Raw genomic sequence first — 18900 nt, 5'->3', positions numbered from 1 at the left:
AGAACTCTAGGCTATGGGTGCATAGACCTTCAAGAGAAGATATCAACAAATGCCTCGGTTAAAATTCTGCAATCCTGCCGCAATCCTGTGAATATGAGTTTAAAATTCGAAGTTTTTTTGGGTTCCATTTGACATTTTCTGGATTCCTTCGGCGCGGGCATGCGGATATGGTGGTGGGGGAGATTGTTTTGATGTTTTTATTTATTTATTTATTTATTTTGAAGCGTAATGGAGAGGGCAAAGCCCTCCTCAGATTGTGCTCAAATGAAGAAGAATGTATATAAAGTATGATGTTAGCCCGTCTTGCGCGACTTGCTCGCATTTCACCAGTAACTCCGTGGAAACATTTGGCCCTATGTGCCATCATTAATTGCGTCCGCATTTTCAAAGATAACTTTGCGCAGCAGACGTATTTTTGATTTATCCTGTATCCAAACCGATTCGTATCTTATCCGATCCGACCTGATTGTCACCCCTACTTTGTGAATGCTGGGGTACAAACCAAATGGAGCCGGAGGGTACCAAGGCTATGCTCAACCCAAATTAGAGCAGCTTTTCATGCCCGGCCAGTCCCATATTTGGGCCAAAGTCTAGATCGCATGCCAGTTGCTAATAATGCCCCTTCTTTTTTGAGGCACAAACCAACAATTTTGTCACTTGGAAGATAATTTTGAGGGCTTTCAGCAGACATCTAGCGAGCAAGTTCTGCTGAACTCATTCAAAAACATCTCTTGCATTTTCCGTTAGTAGATTCCGACAAAAGTACCATAGGAATTAGCCACAAACTAAGATGCCCAAAGCTAAACCATGATCTTCTTTTTAAAGCTGCACCATAAGAACTAAGTTTTATCTCTCAAATTTGGTGATTAGCTAATGCGAGCAACCAAGAGAAATGCTAAGTGCAATGGAATTTAGACCCAAGTCTCCGACGTAACCATCAAGAGACCATAATGCATTAGAGCTCGTCTTCTCTCTGAGAGCAACAATAACTAGTCCAGTGAATCTGGGAGAACTGATGCATAACTATAGGCAAAGTTCACGAATTAAAAAGGTTTACAAGTGCACTAATCATAGTAGGATTTTGTAGAACTTAAAGAACCCATGCAGTGACACTGAGCATATGGCGCAAGTCTCAGTTTTCCTTTGAAACTGGGAGAAATTCTTTCCTCCCGTATTTCTCTACAGTTTGCTAATGAATAAATACAAATCAGGGGTAATTTCATAAACTAACAAAAAAAAAGAAATACATAGAAAATATACAAAACACCATTAGACTGCAACAACGATTTCATTATAGCATTTCTCATCGTGACATTTATTTTTTTACACTTTACAAAATTATGAATTTCTGTGCTTCAAGACATCTGTCAGGGCAATTCCAATCACTATTGAGAGGAACAGGTGCATGCGGGAAAAATATCTGTCGGACAAAGCTTCAAGGATCCAAGCTTGATAGTCATATGGCTGCAGATGAAACTGTAGGCCTTTTTCCTTTCCAAACAGTCCAAATTTCCAGTCAAAAATGTCCAAAGAACGCAGGTCCATTTGTCAAAAAATTATAATTCAGTTCACCAGGTTTTGCAGTCTTTTGCCTGCAGTTACAGCCATCACAAAAACAAAAAAAAAGGATCATTAATGTCCTTGAATCAAACTAAGCATTAAACATTGAGCTCGTCTCTATAAAGCATAAGGCTACCATCCAGTACCACATCTGATCATTTAGCATCGGTTCTGACAGACCAAATGCTTGAAGCTCCTCAACACTGTGATGCACGAGTAGGCTGTACCTGTTGTAATGAAAGATGAAACCATAATATTTATTAGCAATATACTTTCTTCCACATCTTACAGATCCTTACCACAAATTAAAGGGTGCAGCTTGTTACGAAATATGATTAGAACCAAGGACGAAACAGAATCAGAAATAAGAAATTGGTAAGGATCATTATCATAGTATCAGAATTTTGTATGCCAACTCAGTTAAATTAATTTCAAAGAAAGCATCATCATCATGGATAAGAGGGGTTTTCTTTTTTCTGGGTAGTAGGATGGGGGGGAGGTCACACCAAGTACCAGTGCATCTACAACTTTATTGACATCCGCAGCTGCAAATATATGAATAACATTTTATTGAGAATGCAAATTGATAGCAATCACTTGTCTTGTGGAGCATATCCGTTATTTCATAAATGTTGATCCAGATTTTTTCCCCTGCATGTGTGCATCCAAGGTAGCACATATTCCTTGCTTTTCTGATCATAATGATCAAAGGGTGTACTAGATTGAAGACTTGAAATTGCCGATTAATCATTATAAGCCAAAAAAAACAAGTTAATATTCTAGTGATGCAACAAATGCAATGCTTGTGCCCATATGGGCAGAATGATTACAGGAAACATCATATCAAACAAGATAATAAATCCCCAATACTCATCATTGCACATAGTCTGGCTTGTGATTTTGGTGCATGTGAAATCAGGATTTGCAGGAATTATGTCAAATTACTTATGACAGAAAAGCACAAACTCTGGCAAGTTTCAGGACCAGGCTGGAAATCCAGTCAAGACAAAACCTTATCATGATTATATGGGGACATAGACCCAAAAGGTATATAGAATATATATTACGAACTTCAAACGCTTGCTCCATTATTTTCACACACAAAAAAAAAATTGCATAAGTTGAATGATGCTTTTGGAAGAGCAATCAATTTTTGCTTTGAGAAAGTAAGGTAATCCTTAGAGATTGGTGAACTGTGGTTGTGGTTTGTCCTCACAAGACTATTCAGTTGTTCCCCTCATTTTCCTATGCATGTCAAAGGTAAATTTCTTTTCTGATAAGCCTAGTCTACGTCTTTTTGTTTTGCAAATTTAAGCGGGTTTCCCTTTGCATACCTTAGCAACTATATTGGTGGAGGAGAAGTGTCTCTCTCCCTCTTTAACATAACTACCCTTTAATGTATTTGATTTTGGCGGAATATGTCCTTGAATGAAAGACACCACCCATGTTCTTTAAATCTTATAATTCGCAATCCAGATCTTGCCATCCAAATCAAAATGGCCCTGAGCTATCCAGATCCCATCCTTGGATCAGGATCAGTTTACGATCACAGGATTTAGATCCATATGATGGACTATACATTCCCTTGGATCATAGGATCCAATTTGATTATATTATTTATATGTTAAACCATGTGGAGGTCCATTTTCTATAATTTATTTGACTATGCCGTTCTTAAATTACTTTATCACTAATATATCTCAAATAGAAAATTAGCAAGTCCATTATTGGACTATAAAGTTGAAAAATAAGATGCAAGTTTTCGTATTTCACATCCACATGTTCTTATCCGTGTTTGTTCTAAAGCATTCTGCATAAAATGATAATTAAATTGACATATAGTATATGAATATCATGAATAACCAAACAGAACATTTGTTTCATTAGATAAACTATGTATGGTCCTAATTTCGTGAAAACTATAGTTCTTTTATTCTCCATTCATCTACTTTATATTTGACTTGTATCTAAATTTTTATGTTTCTTTTATATTTAGAAATTTCTTAAAAAATCAGAAAAAACCTTACAATCTTCAATCAGATTCACAATCCGATCCATAACCCTTTATGAATTATGACTTGATACCGATCTTAACAACATTGGACACCACCTTTCCCCAAAGAAATTCAAAAATAAATAAATAAATTGTTTACCCAAGTTCCAAGATATCTTGCAGCATATTTCAGAATGACTTCAAGTGACAATACATCATATGCTGCCATACCCTTCTGCACCTTTAGCTAACAATTGTCTGCTGCTACTAATGATGCCTAAGAAGGTGATCCAGGTACACATTTTGTGTGTATACATGTTTTTGTATCTTCATTGTAGTCCAATTTCATAATGTTCCAACAACTGGTGATTGGATTCAAGTGCTCAAACAAACAATAAGTTAAAGATGCTGCAACTGTTGTATTTACTGGCATTTTTTAGACAGTATCAAACTCCACAACCCTTCCAACCTTCTCAATCCGGTTTTTATGCCGGTGAGAAGCACAAAGAAGTCAGCCATTTCAAATTGTCTATCTCATCTCAAGAATGAGTTAGCAGTGCTTGCTAATCATTCAATTAGCAGTTTGTAGATATTCACAATGATAAGCTATCACACTTAAAATCATGATCATATTTGTACCAATAAATGCTTGCACTCCACTCTTTGATGAAAGACAAGTATTTCTAGAAAATATTGTAAGGCAAGAAAACTGTTCGTCGTGATTTTTAGCTGAATTCATAAGGCTTGTTCTCTCTGTATGAGATCAATTCAAATCAAAAAGTTTTTATATATGCAAGAACATTAACATGAACCTTTGATGATTTTAGTTCACTTTTGAAAAAAAAAGAAAGAAATATTCTACTAGTAAAATTTATTAGGTTATTTATTTTTCGTACTTCAGTTCAAATTGCTGAGGCACAATTTAAAATTAAAGAATGAACAAAAAACTTTTAGCAGGTACTAGAATAAGAAATTCTAACAAGCAGTACATAATAAAATTGTTGATTCCATATGAAGTAGGAAGTGAGTACCTTCCACCACTACCCGTTTGCATAACCAGCATTCCTCCATTGTCAATATTATGCAGGCCCTCATACTGCTCTACAGTCCACTTGTACCATCTCATCAGAAAAACTCGCAAAGTCAGGCCATGTGATACGATCACTATGTTCATGTTTGGTGATTGTTCACCAGGAGGCTGAAAGCGGCCAATGTCAATATCCGCCCTCAGGGTCTCCCTAAAGCCTGTAGCAGTAACACTGCATAAATATGAAGCTGAGCAACTCAGAGAAATAGCCCAGCAATGTCAGAGAATAAATTCAGAAGCTTCGGAAAATCCAAAAAAGCTAAAATTGAGCAGATGGCATACCTGTTATTCGATCATAAACATCAGCAGCCGACTCCCCATTGGGAAAACGGTAGAAAAAACGGCCATAGCGAAGACGAATGTCTTTCTCAATTCGCATTTTCTCCCTGTCTTGAAAATTTCCTTTTTCACAACAAAAAGTGTGCTTGATAAGATCAATCAAAGAAACTTTGTATAAACTTTTTGACTCATTGCGAAGACAAATTTGAGCCTAATCATGGGACTTTAAATATGTAAAATACTCATTCATCCTGATTATTAAATCAAGATTTTTTTAAAAAAAATCCGGAGACCAATTTTTCCAATAGCCATACAAAATAGCCATTGTAGTTACCTCTACATACCCCCCCCCCCAACCTGCGCGCGATTAAAGATCTATAAGAATTCTTTATTATTTAATTAATAAGAGTAAAAAAATTAAACAAAGAAAAACATTTTCATCCATCATATAGAAATCACAATAATTGCATAAATAAAATATTGTATATCATACACGATCGTGTTACAAGTTGAAAGATCAATCACTACATGGATAGGCCATTTAGCGGCTTCTGTACGTCATGATAAAATAAAACAAGACTTAGTGCTGCTGTATCAAGTCTACAATGCACTGTTTGGTTTTCTTTGTCATTCAAAGCTTCCAACCTTCTGCACACGTCGCCAAAGATCCCGGAACAGCACTAGAGAACCTCTTCCACAGCATCCCTGTATGCAAAATTATGTCCCTCTTGTCCCCCAGTTCCATCCTTTATCTAGAGCAAATCCAAGCTCAAGAAAAAGTTTGATAGTTGTGCTAAGCAAATCAATTTATCTTATTCTAAAGAGATGTGGATTATCTTACATGATGCAATTCTAGAGCCCATATTCATCCATTTAGTGTCCACATGGGAGTTTAAGAGTCCACTACTTATCTTTTACTCTATATTGTCTTCATCTTGATGGGATAGCTCCTTAGCTAAAGTCCATGGAGTTCACATGAACTCTGAAGCCTTAGAAAGTCTAGAAGATATAGTATTAACCTTTGTAAAAGAGTCCAAGTGGCAGCACGAGATAGTATCCCTTTTGACAACTTCTTCCAAGGGTTCACTCAAAATAGGTATTGGTGTGTGAGTTGGAACAGCCCTTAAACCTTCTAGAAGTTCACATGAGCCTATAGAGTCACAAAATAATCACTAACATAGATCGGGCTCAAACTTGGTCCGAAGCCAAACTTGTACAAGTCGGACTCAAGCTTTTTGCTAGTTAAATATTTCATTGGCCTTGCATCCATTGTCAATCAAAAAATAATTGTAGATGGACTTAATCATTGTTTCATAGCCATCAAAAAAATTAAATTATGATTTTTTATGCCACAACACTCATTAGGCACTCAAGATACAAACAAGGGAACAGTTAACTAGTACATATATAAGGAACAGGCTACCCATCCAAGAGTAAGCAATATCCCATATTTATGGATCATTTTTTATTAATACCACCCACCAAAAGAGAAGTTCTCAAGAAAATGAATACTTTCTTCATGTCACTCCTCATGATTTTCTCAAAGTTGTCTACAATTTAACCTCTCTCTTCTCTAACACTTCACCCATCATTCAGGGGTCACAATTTTGCAGCTCAAAGATTCCATATCTTGCTTTCTGGATCTGAATGTGTTCCATATTGTTTTTAACTTTTTTTCTCTGAAATCAAAAGAGCAAAGAAAAAGATGCCAGAGACTAACGCTTGAAAAAGATGTGGATACCTTAAAATTAAGGGATTAGAAATTAAGATCAACAGGTAGGAGAGGGGTCATTTTTCTCGGTCTGATAATCAGATCAGACCTGCAGACTGTGATTGAAATATGAAATAATGAAATATGAAATAATGAAAGATGAAATAATGAAATATGAAATAAACTCCAGATCTTTACTTCTACGCATAAGCAATTTGTCACCTTCTTTGTGTCAAACCCATGATTGGCAGGGTGTATTCTCGGCTCTCCTCATTTTTCTACAAAGATAATTAAGAGGAAGATGATGAAGATGAGAGAATGAGAAAGAGAGAGAGGTACCACAACAAAGGTATCACAACAACTCATGGAGGGTTCAACTATCAAAAGATGCATTTCAAACAAAGTTAATTTTTACCAGGATTTGCCTAAGACACAATAGACTCAAAGTACCATTCATAAAATTATTCCTATTAAGAAGACCTTTAATCTGATTTCAACTCTTCCTTGGGAGAACAAGTTACAAAAATACCTAATTTACTGGTTTTATTAATTAACCTGAAGAAAGGATGCAATCACTAAGTTGCTTCTTTGGTTAGATGTAACCATCACCATATCACTAGGAAATGCCCTGCTTGTCTCCATTTTTTTTCGTAAAGGATACCATATTTTGTTGTGGCAATTGAAAAGTGTTTCACCATCTATATTCCCCTCTTCATAAAAAGGGAGGCCAAGTGCACAAGGCTCCCGCTATTGCGGGGCCTGAAGAGGGTCAGATGTAAGTAATCCTACCCTGCATGTGGAGAAACTATTTTTGTGTTTCAAACCCATGACCTCCAAGTTATATTGGAGAAACCTTACCACTGTGCCAAGGCTCATCCTCATTTATTTCCCTCTTCATCTGCATGTTTAAATTGCTTTCTGTTCTTTTGTATCCTCTTTTTCTTTTCTTTTCTTTTTTTAATTTCTTTTGTCACTGAAAGAAATGGTGCTAATCCATTAAAGAACTGTAATTATTTAGACTTCTATAAATCTGAGATCGTAAAAAACTAAGTTTGATCTAGGAACGAATCAAATTGTACTAAAACAAGAAAGTAACAAGGGGGTTCCGTATTAGGGTTGCCTCCTGTTGTTTTATCATTTGAGCTTCTTCATGCCTCAACTCAACTTCTGTTAACCATAAGTCAAAGTGTTTTCAATATCCTTGTCCCCCTCCATTATCTGAGGTTTCCTCCACAGCTTCTGAACCCCAGTTTGGATACATAGAGGAGAAGATGGGAAAAAAAAGGAAAGGAAAGGAGAGAAAAAGAGAAGGAAAAGAAGAGAATCTTGAAGTCTAAGGCCCTGTTTGGATACATAGAGGAAAGGAAACGAGAGAAGAGAAGAGTAAGCAGATGAACAGAATCTTGAACTCGAGAGAAGAGAAAAGAAAAGAAAAGAACTTGGGACAATGGAAAATAAGAGAAGATAAAGAGTTTTTCTTTTCTCTCCAAATCTCTCCACTCTCGGAGAAATTAAAAGAGGGGTTTGGAGAGAAAATGTATCTCTCCATTTCTCTTCTCTTCTCTCCTAGCTTACTAACCAAATGAGGGAATTTAAATCTCTTCTTTCCTTAAATTTCTAATTAAACGTGAAAAAAGAATTCTCTTCCCTCCTCTCCTAACCACACGAGAAATTAGCATTTTCTTTCCTCTTTTTTTCTCTTCTCTCCTCTCGGATTCTCAATCCAAACCGTAGCATCAGCGGTATAGAAATTCAGTTACGCTCGCCACCATAAATCATGAAACCTACAGATTTCAAACAACTAAAAGCAAATTGGACTTTAACAAAGCTGCAAACTTTCTTCAATCCCCTGGTAGATAATCACAACCCAAACATGCCATTGCAATCCAAATCCTAAATTTCACCAATATAATAAGTTTCGCATTGTAATGTGCTCAATCGCAACAACAAACACTTAAGAAACTTACAAAAAAAAAATAAAAAGAAAAAAGAAAGAGGAATCGTCGAATACTAACCAAAATCCTGCTCTCGGAGGCGAGGTTCCTCCCTGACCCCAGCGATTCGGGAGGGCTTGAACGCCAGGCCGATGCCGCGGAGCGTCTCGAGGGTCCGGCGGTAGGGGGAGACATAGAAGTAGACCTTCCAGTCGTCGGCGCCGTCGCCAGAGACGAGTTCCCGTATCCGGACACCGCACGCCTCCGCCTCCTGCCACCCTCGAGCTGTGAGCCCGATCCTGGGGTCCGGCACCCGGGTGTAGACGCTCTCATCCACGTTCCCCTCGCTCTCGCCGTGGCGGACAAGGATGATGCGCCGCGGCCGCGGGACGGTCCCCGCCGCCGCCGCCCGCTCCGGGAACCGGCTCGGAGGCGCCACCCTGCCGCTGCTGAGAGAGTCCTCGCAGCAGCGGAAGCGAGAGGAGGAAGAAGGGAGCGGCCACGAGGCCAGGAGGGCCACCATGGGCGGTTATCGGATCGCCGTGTGTATAGTATTATCCCGGTTTATCATAGTCTTGTAGGGATAGGATATTTTATCTGGGATAGAGATATCCTATCATTTCTTTGTAGGATGCTTGAGAACCCACAGGTCTATTTCTTTCCTTTGTTTTCTCGCTGTGTTTGGATCTCGTGGAGACTTCTGATCCATCTGCATCGGATTGGTGTATCCAGACAACCTTAGCCCTAATGAAGGCTCCGAGCTAGGTGCATGGAGTGACACCAAGAGATGAAAATAGGTCAACCCGTGAGACTTTGAGCAAGCTTATGAGCTGGTTTAATATTTTCATATTTGTAGTAGAATAATTCTGATATGTTTCTTTATTGTTGAGTTCTATTTCAAATATGATTCTCTGTCGAGTTTAATAACCGAATTAGGGTTAAAGCACCATATCCTATAAATATTCACATCATATTGTAAATGGTAGCCTTTTGATTTATTAATAAAAAAATTTTAAGAGAATTGTCTCCACCAGATGAAGGATTATTCAATACAGTTTACTTTTATTTGCATGCTAATCTTCAAAGTGCAACCTTATTGATCGAATCGTCTCTTCTTCCTCTTTTTCTGCTCACTTACTTCGTATCTTCAATGTGTAATCACAATGCCATTAAAAGTTGCTGTCATCTCTCATATAGGGATATTCAGCTAATGCTCTACACTATATGCTTGCCTGAGTTCTGATAGGATCTGGTGGTTTAGTGGTATAATAGCAAACTATGCGTGTCAAGTATTTCATGCATTCAAGGAAGTTGACTGGGTGGCAAATTTGTTTATCAAGTATATAGAGGATAGTGATGAATTTACAACTTGGAGATTTATCAAGATCCACAACTTAGCTCGGACAGGTTTTGCAGGATTTTACTTTGTTGAAAGTTTCAAAAGAGGTATTCCCTCTAGATCTACCAAGGAAAAGAATTGGTTTTGAAGTCTTCCATCTCATTATTTTGTAAAGAATATTATTTGCCAAACTTGAATTTAGCTTTTTTTGGCCCCCCATCCCAAGAAAATGAGGAGGTAAGCTCATTTTTATTAAGGAATTAAAGTAGTCTGAAAAAAAAAAGCAAGAAGTCATTGGTTTACTTGTCAAGATCTTCAGCTTTATTAAGGATTTCTCTTTCATTTTTATTTTTCTTCTTCTTCTTCTTGAGGGAAGAGGAAGCACATGATCTTAAAATGATGCATGTAGAATTTATTCTGCTTCAAAACAAAGATGAAATGGAACCATGGATGGTCTCAAAATTATAGGTAAATAGAGATTCCATGTTGGGTTCTCTGCCCAAACTCCAAGGGATGCATGGATGTGGTAATACTTGTGGTGTAGTTGTGATCAAATAATACCTTCTTCCTCTTGAGTTGCACCCAGCTCTTCATGGCTTGGCAGTTGGTTCCCATTGGCTGACACCTCTCCTGAAATTTAAGTGCCACAATCTCACTCCTAAATTATTGGTCGCATATGTTAATAATCAAAGTAGATGCAGGCAGAAGTAGCTGCGATTCACGAGGAGTAGAACCATGCTCTCATGGAAACTGTTGCTACCAAGATAGAACACTAAAGTTGGTCCCCATGGCTCATGAGAACCACAGAATTCACTAGTCTCCAAATTCAATGGATCCAGTTAAATAATCATGGGATATGTGACAAAAAGAGGGGAGAAAAAGAAAGATATATTCCATATCATGATAGCCATTAAAAGGAGATCGCAAGGGGACCATATGAGAAGATCCAAAGTAGAGGTCAAATGAATTGAACAATGTGTGGTAGATATGAGAGCATGCATCTACCTTCCTTTATAATATATTAATATATTGCTTTTTTTTTGAGAAAATATAATTCTCTTGTATCTATTAATACTAAAATGTATCTTATCTTTCTGTGCTTGCTTGCAGCTTGGGTTTGTGAGGGTTTGGCTTAAGTTCAATAAATGAATCTTGAACTTGAAAAATAGGCTTTAAGGTAATCTCAAGCCAAGCTAAAAATAACCTAGCATGATTAGGCTCGACTTGAAAAAGGTTCAGACATATTTATTTTATTTATTATATACTATATAGATAATGAAACATTTTATTAAGATTTCAGTATGCACGATTTGTTTACTCTTGAACTAACCAAATGTTAGTTCAGTTTTGAACCATACTTGAAATCAAGCTTGAATTGATTTCACCTCAGCTTAGGAATATCAAGTAGCTTGATTGAGCTCATATTTGACGTGATCTAAAATTAAGCTTAAACTAGGTCAAAATAATGGTAAACAAATCGAACTTGATTGCAAGCTCAAAGTTAATTTCAAATCGAGCTTGCACCATGAAAATATTACAACGGTTGATATCTTGAATCTCAAAATAGTACACCATTATTATTTGAAAAAATATCACATTCTCAATTAACTCAGTGAGTGACATATCCTTGGCCATCCCATTAGGCCCCACTTGTTGATTAAAAAAATAAAAATAACCCTTGTGTTTTGGGACCCAATCCTACTTTGGCTCCTACCAAATGTTTGGAAGAAGAACATGAACAGCTCCACCTTCCCCACACCCTCCAATCCTCTAAATTCTAAGCCCAAAATCCAATGGGAACAAGCAATATATAAAATAAAGGGCTGCCCGCCCACTCCTTTCGGCCGTTGGCGGACGGGCGCCGCGGGGAAAACCTCTTCGCCCCGCGCCAAAAAGCCCCAAAAGCCCCGTGTCCGCCCGGGCCCAAACTGCCCATTTCCCCAGCCCCCTCCCCTTAATTCGGCCATGCGTCAAGTATTTGTTGAAACGACACTGATGACCCACACGGGGCTGTCCCTTTCCTTCAGCAACATACTATAGTGCTCATACCCCTCATGTTCCCCTCTACAATCATACTCTTACCCAGCTTTTCTCTCCTGCCCATTCGTCATGACCTTTGTATTTTTATATACTCATTGTCATCTTCTGTTGCAAAAGTGCTATCTACCACCAATGCTCCATTGCTTTCTTCCATTTCTTTTCTGCCAAAGCGCATGCTCGAGGCCACGTGCCATCGGCATGGGCATCCATATGCAATTCATGCATCCTTGATGTAAAGCGAAGGTGTTCGAGAGAACTACGTGTTAATGTGAGCCAATGTCATGATAAGTGAAAGAAGATTTGTGAATCTTCCATCTTTTGGACCATTTTATCTTTTCAAAAGCAAGATGTGATTTAGATGGCAACCATAAGGTACTAGTCCCAACTATGTCTACAATTCCAATAGCAATATAAACAACATGAGGCGTGACAAGTGTATTAGCTTTGGTTGCAAGCCAGCTACCAAATCTTTGGCTTGATATTGAGAAAAAAAAAAAGAGGATCAATCTGCCATATGGAGAAAGAGGTTAAGAACGCAACAACATAACACAATATAAATACTTGCATACTCACCTACACCAATTCTTGTTGCTGAAGAATTAAAATTTGATAGAAATTGATATATGTTTAATGAACATGAATGCATTTGAATTTTACGGTTGTGTGGTTATGAAGAACCATAATTTTCTGTAAAAAATATATTATTTTTTTAAAAAAAGGAGGAGTTAGATTCCACCCACTTCATTAAAAGAATAAAGGTAATACAAAGTTTAGAGAGACGGATTAAGAGGAATGGTTGGAGGAGGAGATAGTAGATTGAAGAGATTAAAATGTTCATTTGGCTAAAGAGATGGGAAAAAGAAGAAGGTTATCAGTTATTGCTAAAGAATATTTCCTTTGAAGAAAAGGATATTTTGAGCCTCTCTTTCATGGTTTTGAGCAGCCTGCTGTTCACGTACAATGATAGCCACTGCAGACGCACTAATGATGTCAAATATCTTGGAACAAATGAATTAGTTAAAACCAATGAACATTACCAAAATTTGGCTATTCTGACTGCCACATGACACCATCATAATAATAAACAGAAGTTGCTTGAAAGTTTAAATATGGCCAACTGCTTTTGTCATTTTCAACCATGATTTTATTAATTTTCCACAAGGAAATAGACTTAAAATCACAAGCTCCCCCCTTTTTTCAGTTTTTGATAATTCTTAAGCTCTCCTTTAGAATAGTTAGACATGGTGTTGAGATCTAAATTCTATTTTTTTTTCTAGATAGTTGTGCCACTTTTCTCATGAGTCATGAGATGTACAAATACACTGCTGTCAATTATTATTAGACAGATAGGTTTACTTGGCAGCACTGAGGGCACTTTCTGCACCTCTTTCCTTTTATAAAGGAGAGGTTTTCTCTGGTCATTTGTCCAAATGAATTGGTCTGTCAATGGACCACGGGACCCTATCCTGGATTTTGGCACCCAAGCAGCACAGAAGACAGGGGAGACAACCTCTCCATACTCTTGTGCTCGTTACCCGACGGAGGGAAAGACAGAGAGGAATGCTACTGCTCGGCCCATGCCACAATATTATAGGCTTCAAGGACCACACCGCCCACATCCCTCTCTCTCTCGCCCTCTCTCTCTCTCATATGGGGGGAAATTTGAACAGGGGACAGAAGGCCAACCTCTACCATACTTGCCTGTCCTTTAAACATGGGCACCATACAATTGGTCATGACTCATGGTCACCTAACTCCCTCTACACTTTATAATTCCATTTATCCAATGCAATTCAAACAAAAACAGATTTTTTTTTAAAAAAAAGATTGTTAATGCTTTACATCGTTTTAGATCAAAGTGGAGAATGAATGTGCTTCATTTCCGGTTTTTAGTTGAATAATTTAAGTATCAAGGTGAAAATTGTTAACTGGATTGCCTCCTTTGCTGTTTATCACTCGAAGGGTTTTATCTGAATGAACCACGTGTCTGCGTCAGAACTCCTTTGTAGCCTTTTGTTTTTCGATTTTGTTGGCCGCATTCATATCCATCGGATGTAAGCCGCCATTGTACCCAAAAAAGAAAGAAGAAGAAAAAATTGTTCACCTTGTCATACTTTGATATCCAACTATATGAGGGTAATAATGCATTAAAAGACTAGATTATGTATCTTAACTAACCACCCCTCAATAAAAACTAATCGGCCGGCAGCGAGACCATTGATATGACCTATATATCTGATTTTGGGACTACTTGCATAGATCATGCTTCTAACAAGACTAATAAGAACTAGTGTTGTCTCAGTGGTTATAATACTCCTCGGCCTAGCAGCATGAGATTCTAGGCTAGATCTAGGTGGTGCATATATGAGTATTTGAATTCGAATAACACTATAAAACAAAGCATTCTTCTTCTTTCCTGAAAACATAATTTATAAAAAAATATCGAACTACAATTCGACTAAGTGCCATCCATCCAACCGGAACCCGACCCAACAAGATATATCATATGGACGAGTCGAATTTCATCCTAAATCATGGATCCAAAAGCCATACAAGATCCAGCATAGGCTGCACCTAGAACCCTAATTAAGCAAGCCACTTCACCCTTCCCCATCCTGGATCTAGAACTTGGCTTGGTGCATTCCAGGTTGGGCATGACCCAGAAGGAACAAAACACCACATTATTGCGTACCAGTCTGCAATTGTTTTGGCCTGTCCTTGTCCCACATACTTGTAGCTTTTCTCAGGTGGGATTAGATCGAGAGGTTTGGGTTGGCTCCAAGTCACCCAGTGGACAAAATCCAGTGCAGCAGATCAGCTCGGGCTCAGTTCCTTGCAATATTTAGTGCCTTAGCCTGGCTCCGGTACGGACCTGGGTCCAATTTAGCCGTTAGTCTGTACCATAAAGGAGAGGAATGGGGAACGTGAAATCCAGATCATGATAACATGGTTTGGTCAGAGCTTCCTCAGAGCGGGAGATGCAACCACCGGCCAACAATTGTCATGGCGTTGTTAGCTTATAATTTAATTTCTCTACCATGAAACAAATGTGTCCTTAATTCCTGCATACTCTATTGGGAAATGTGGGCTATGTCTTCTTACTAGGGAGAAGGATGAATTTTTTTATATGGTTCGAGCTTGGTTATGTCACATGGAATCCTAAATTATTCCTCTAGGTGTCATGACAAAGGGACCGTGATCGTCCCTTAATCGAGTTGTTCGCAGGAATGATTATTGGCACTCGGACGCATGAGCACGTGTCAGATTCGATCGCTACGCGTTTTGGGATATATACGATCCATCTGGACCCTACGATTCGACAAATGATCAACATAAAGACAGTTTTAAATAAAGATTGGTAGACATCAACATAGAGGCCTCTTTAGCGTCACCTTAGGGTAAAAATTCAGAAATAACTCTATAAATCTCACTATGCACTAGCCTCTTGTGCTATGCCTTGTCAATCCTTTGCCCAATAACTTCCAAAGTTTCTAACTTTTGTTAGGATTTAATTTCACCAACCTACAATCTAAGCTAATACATTTTACTATAGCTACAAGTTTTTTCACCATCTTTCATCATTATAGTGTTTTTTTTTTTCCCATGCATCCTTGGATTCTGTCGCTCGGTGTGTCTTCATCAAGCAATAATATCTTCGCGACACGCTTAAATGTCACATTTCCTTCAGCTCGAATGCATGCATTAGTAGACAGAACTTGTAAGGTCCAATGTGAATGTCTTGGAAAACCATTCAGAGATGCCTTGAAAAAATTAAACAAGATAAGTCCAGCCACACAGCAAACAAATGACGTTTGGAATCATTAATCAATTAACTACCAACCTCATTGGTTTACCCTCCAGAGACATCATCACATGGGATTCTCCCATCAAAGAAGGGGACAGCCCCAGCCTTCACGACCCTCCCTGTATAAGAGGCCAAACCACCGGCTGCTTTCAAGGCTCACAGAGAAAGTAGAGAAAACGAGAGAGAGAGAGAGAGAGAAACCCACTGTCACATCTCTGCACCCTCCCAGCCCTTATGAGCTGTAGCTGCCATAGCTCTCCTTTGCTTAAAAGGAAGCCAAGAGCAGCACTCCAAAGTGTGACACCAAGAAAGGCCTAGAGATCCCTCAGCCGCAAGCTCGCTCGCTCTCTTTCTTTCTCCGTCCACCCATTCCCCTGCGTCTAAAGAGACCTCTAGCTTTGGCTCTGAAATGGGGTTCCCCATGGGCTACTCCGAGCTCCCAAAGCTCCTCCTCCACCTTCTCTTCCTCCTAGGCCACCTGAGGCGCTTCATCTCCTGGGCCTTCAACTCCCTCGGCCTCGGCAGCCTCGACTCCGATGCCCAATGGCTAGACACCACCACCCACCACCACCAGCAGCAGCAGCAGCAGCAACCCCACCAATTAGAATCCAATTCGGTGTCGGCCGAGCTGATCCGAGAGATCCTGCCGGTGCTCCGGTTCGACGACCTGGTCCTGGAGGAAGGCGGCGGGCGCCAGATGCCGGAGAGCTGCGCGGTGTGCCTCCACGAGTTCGAGGGGGATGCGGAGGTGCGGCGGCTGAGCAATTGCCGCCATGTGTTCCACCGGTGCTGCCTCGACCGGTGGGTGGAGCACGACCAGCGCACCTGCCCCCTCTGCCGAGCTCCCGTCGTCCCTGAGGAGTTTCTGGACGAATTCCCCAATGTCTGGGCCGACGGCTCCTCCGATGAGTATTACTACTCCTTTTCCTCACCGTCGGCATCTATACTTCTTCCCCTTCAGTATTATTCCTCATAGAAGTACTGGTAGAAATGAAAGAAGGGAAGGAATGAATGAAGGAATGGACTGGTAGTGTATATAGGAGAAGAAAGTAGTGAAATCCAAAGGAGATGGCAGTTGGAGTGGAGAGGGAGAGACTGGCTGCTTTCCTTTTCCCTTCTTTTGTTCTTTGTACAGTGTTGGTTGGTGATGACTTCTGTGGAGGGAATTTTGATCGATGGTGCTTGGTTTCTCATCTGCAAGGACCGATGGGAATGAGTTGGTTTGTAGGAGAAATGGAAGTGGATTGGATTGGATTTGGATTTGGATTTGGGGAAAGATTTGCATTTAAGGTCTGTTCAGAGTATTCCGAAATCCTTGGAGAGGAGAGGATGGACTGGTTTGATTGGGTGCGGCTCGAAGGGTCTGCTCTCAACTTGCAAACTATACTTCCATGGTCAGACACAGCAAGGCTGAAGACACAGGAAGAAGAGAAGAATCAAGAAATGGCTTTCTTTTTCTTTTTATGTTTTTTGTAATCTTGCTCTCCTTTCTCTCTTTTCTTTTTTCTTTTTTTTCTCTCTCTTCACCCCTCTCTCTCTCTCTCTCTCTCTCGTTATTAAAAACCTTCCATCGACTGCTTGTTGGATTCTGACTTGTTTAATGAAATTGAGAATGGTTTGTTTAATTTTGTGCCTTGGAGGAAAGGGTGTGTAGGTTCCACCGAACTTGTCTTCACCCAGGTTTTTCTTTGAAGAAGATCTTCCTCAATTTAGAAGGAATAACTGAAAGAGATTTGATGGAGAGGATTCTTGTTCTTGTGAGGTTAGGATGGTGAACTTCTCATGTTCTTTTTTTTTTTCAAGAGAAAAACTTTTCACATTCTTCTGCAGTCCAAGGAAAGATGTAGATATGTTAGTTCCTATTACCTAGTGAGGAAGACTTCCCCTCCCCTTACTTCAACAATTTTTTTTAAAAAAACTAAGGGGCCGTTTGGTATCATGCTCTCAAAAATGAGAGAAAACATATATAAGGAAGAACAGAAATTTTATGGAAATGCTGTGTTTGACATCAATCTACATGTCATACTTCACTAATTTGCAGAGACAAAAGCATAAAAACAGCAAGGATGCCCAACAGGAAGCTTTTTCCCCCTTCTAAATGGAAGGCTGTCAAGTGTGGCTCTTTGGCTCGGTTTGATTCTTGAACTTAGTTTTAAAAGACAAGTCGAATAAAACACCAATAAATAGGATCATCAACATAAGCAGCATCTGATAAAACTCAAATTTGATCGCAGAGATGAGAGCATACATGATAGCAAGTGGTGATTCCTCCCTATTATGATATATTTATTATTCAAGAGAATCATATAACAAGCAGGACAAGGAATACTGACAAACTTGCTCAAGAATTGAACTGCGTCGTAGTATTAAGGATTTGTAAACATACATAACATATTTATCATCCATGGGGAAAAGTGATGCATTTTTATATTCAGGAATGCAGTAACTTTAGATAAACTATGATTGTGCTTAAAATCCCCGAGCTGCTTGGACTGAGTTGGTCCCAATGTGATTGACCAAGTGAAAAATGATTCAGCTGAGCCAGCTAAAGCATCAGCTAAACTGAAACCTTTTTGTGGATGCGTAGGGCCCAGATTACTAACCCAAATTAGGTCCGAGTTGGGGCCAGACATGCATGAGTTACATATGGACCCAGCCCAATCCCCAACTAACGGCCAACCAGGCCCCCAATCATCCCTAACAAACAGCAGGAGCAGCCTCATGGTTGATGACTGGAGAGCAATGGGGGTGTAGATACAGCAAGAAGAGAGCATGAAGCAGTAACCTATAACTCAGAAATAGGACAAAAACCAATATCAGAAGAGTCTGAAACTAAGTACATGTCGGCAACACATCGAAGGCATAATTTCCTAAGCTAGATGACTTGTTAGTGACCTAACGAAGAGTCAGTGTGCTCGACAAACCTGAAGAGTCATGGAAGGTCACCTTCGGTAGATGAATAACGGTGAAGGGCCGGCTCGCTTCTACAACCGGTTAACAGATTTCCTAAAAATTTTGCAAACATCTGTAATAACTGCATAAATGGAGGTTAAAGGAGGCCGGTGGCATACAAAACAAACAGGAAAAAAATGAGAGTAGCTGTCTTGAAGCATATGGTATTAGTAGTACAAGAAATGCTACTCTGAATAGGT

The 18900-nt window shown here is 39.3% G+C and overlaps 1 protein-coding gene and 1 pseudogene across 4 annotated transcripts; one reads left to right on the top strand and one right to left on the bottom strand.

Moving 5' to 3' along the window:
• Positions 1-1255: 1255 nt before the first annotated feature.
• On the bottom strand, positions 1256-9328 carry LOC103712214 (phosphoglycerate mutase-like protein AT74H). 3 transcript variants are annotated; one of them, XM_026806621.4, is made up of 5 exons: positions 8646-9328; positions 4923-5042; positions 4585-4828; positions 1697-1787; positions 1256-1592 (listed from the first exon to the last, which is right to left on the bottom strand). In XM_026806621.4, exons 1-5 carry the CDS (start codon positions 9085-9087, stop codon positions 1569-1571), a joined length of 921 nt encoding a protein of 306 aa, XP_026662422.3. In that variant the 5' UTR covers positions 9088-9328; the 3' UTR covers positions 1256-1568. The 3 variants fall into 3 exon arrangements, with proteins under 3 accessions (XP_026662422.3, XP_026662421.3, XP_008796901.3); XM_026806620.4 differs by having other exon boundaries at positions 1707-1787; positions 8646-9314; XM_008798679.6 differs by having other exon boundaries at positions 1707-1787; positions 4585-4798; positions 8646-9307.
• A 6464-nt stretch (positions 9329-15792) lies between these two features.
• On the top strand, positions 15793-17373 carry LOC103712215 (brassinosteroid-responsive RING protein 1 pseudogene; annotated as a pseudogene). The gene has a single exon (XR_015973997.2). The product of XR_015973997.2 is annotated as a brassinosteroid-responsive RING protein 1 pseudogene (transcript).
• The last annotated feature ends 1527 nt before the right edge of the window (positions 17374-18900 follow it).

The sequence above is a fragment of the Phoenix dactylifera genome, chromosome 16 (genome assembly GCF_051530095.1).
Source record: "Phoenix dactylifera cultivar Ajwa chromosome 16, Ajwa_hap1_PhDact_Kaust_v1.1, whole genome shotgun sequence".
Taxonomy (NCBI): Eukaryota; Viridiplantae; Streptophyta; class Magnoliopsida; order Arecales; family Arecaceae; genus Phoenix; species Phoenix dactylifera.
Note: the sequence above shows the minus strand (reverse complement) of the source record. Positions and strands in the feature narration are given on the sequence as shown.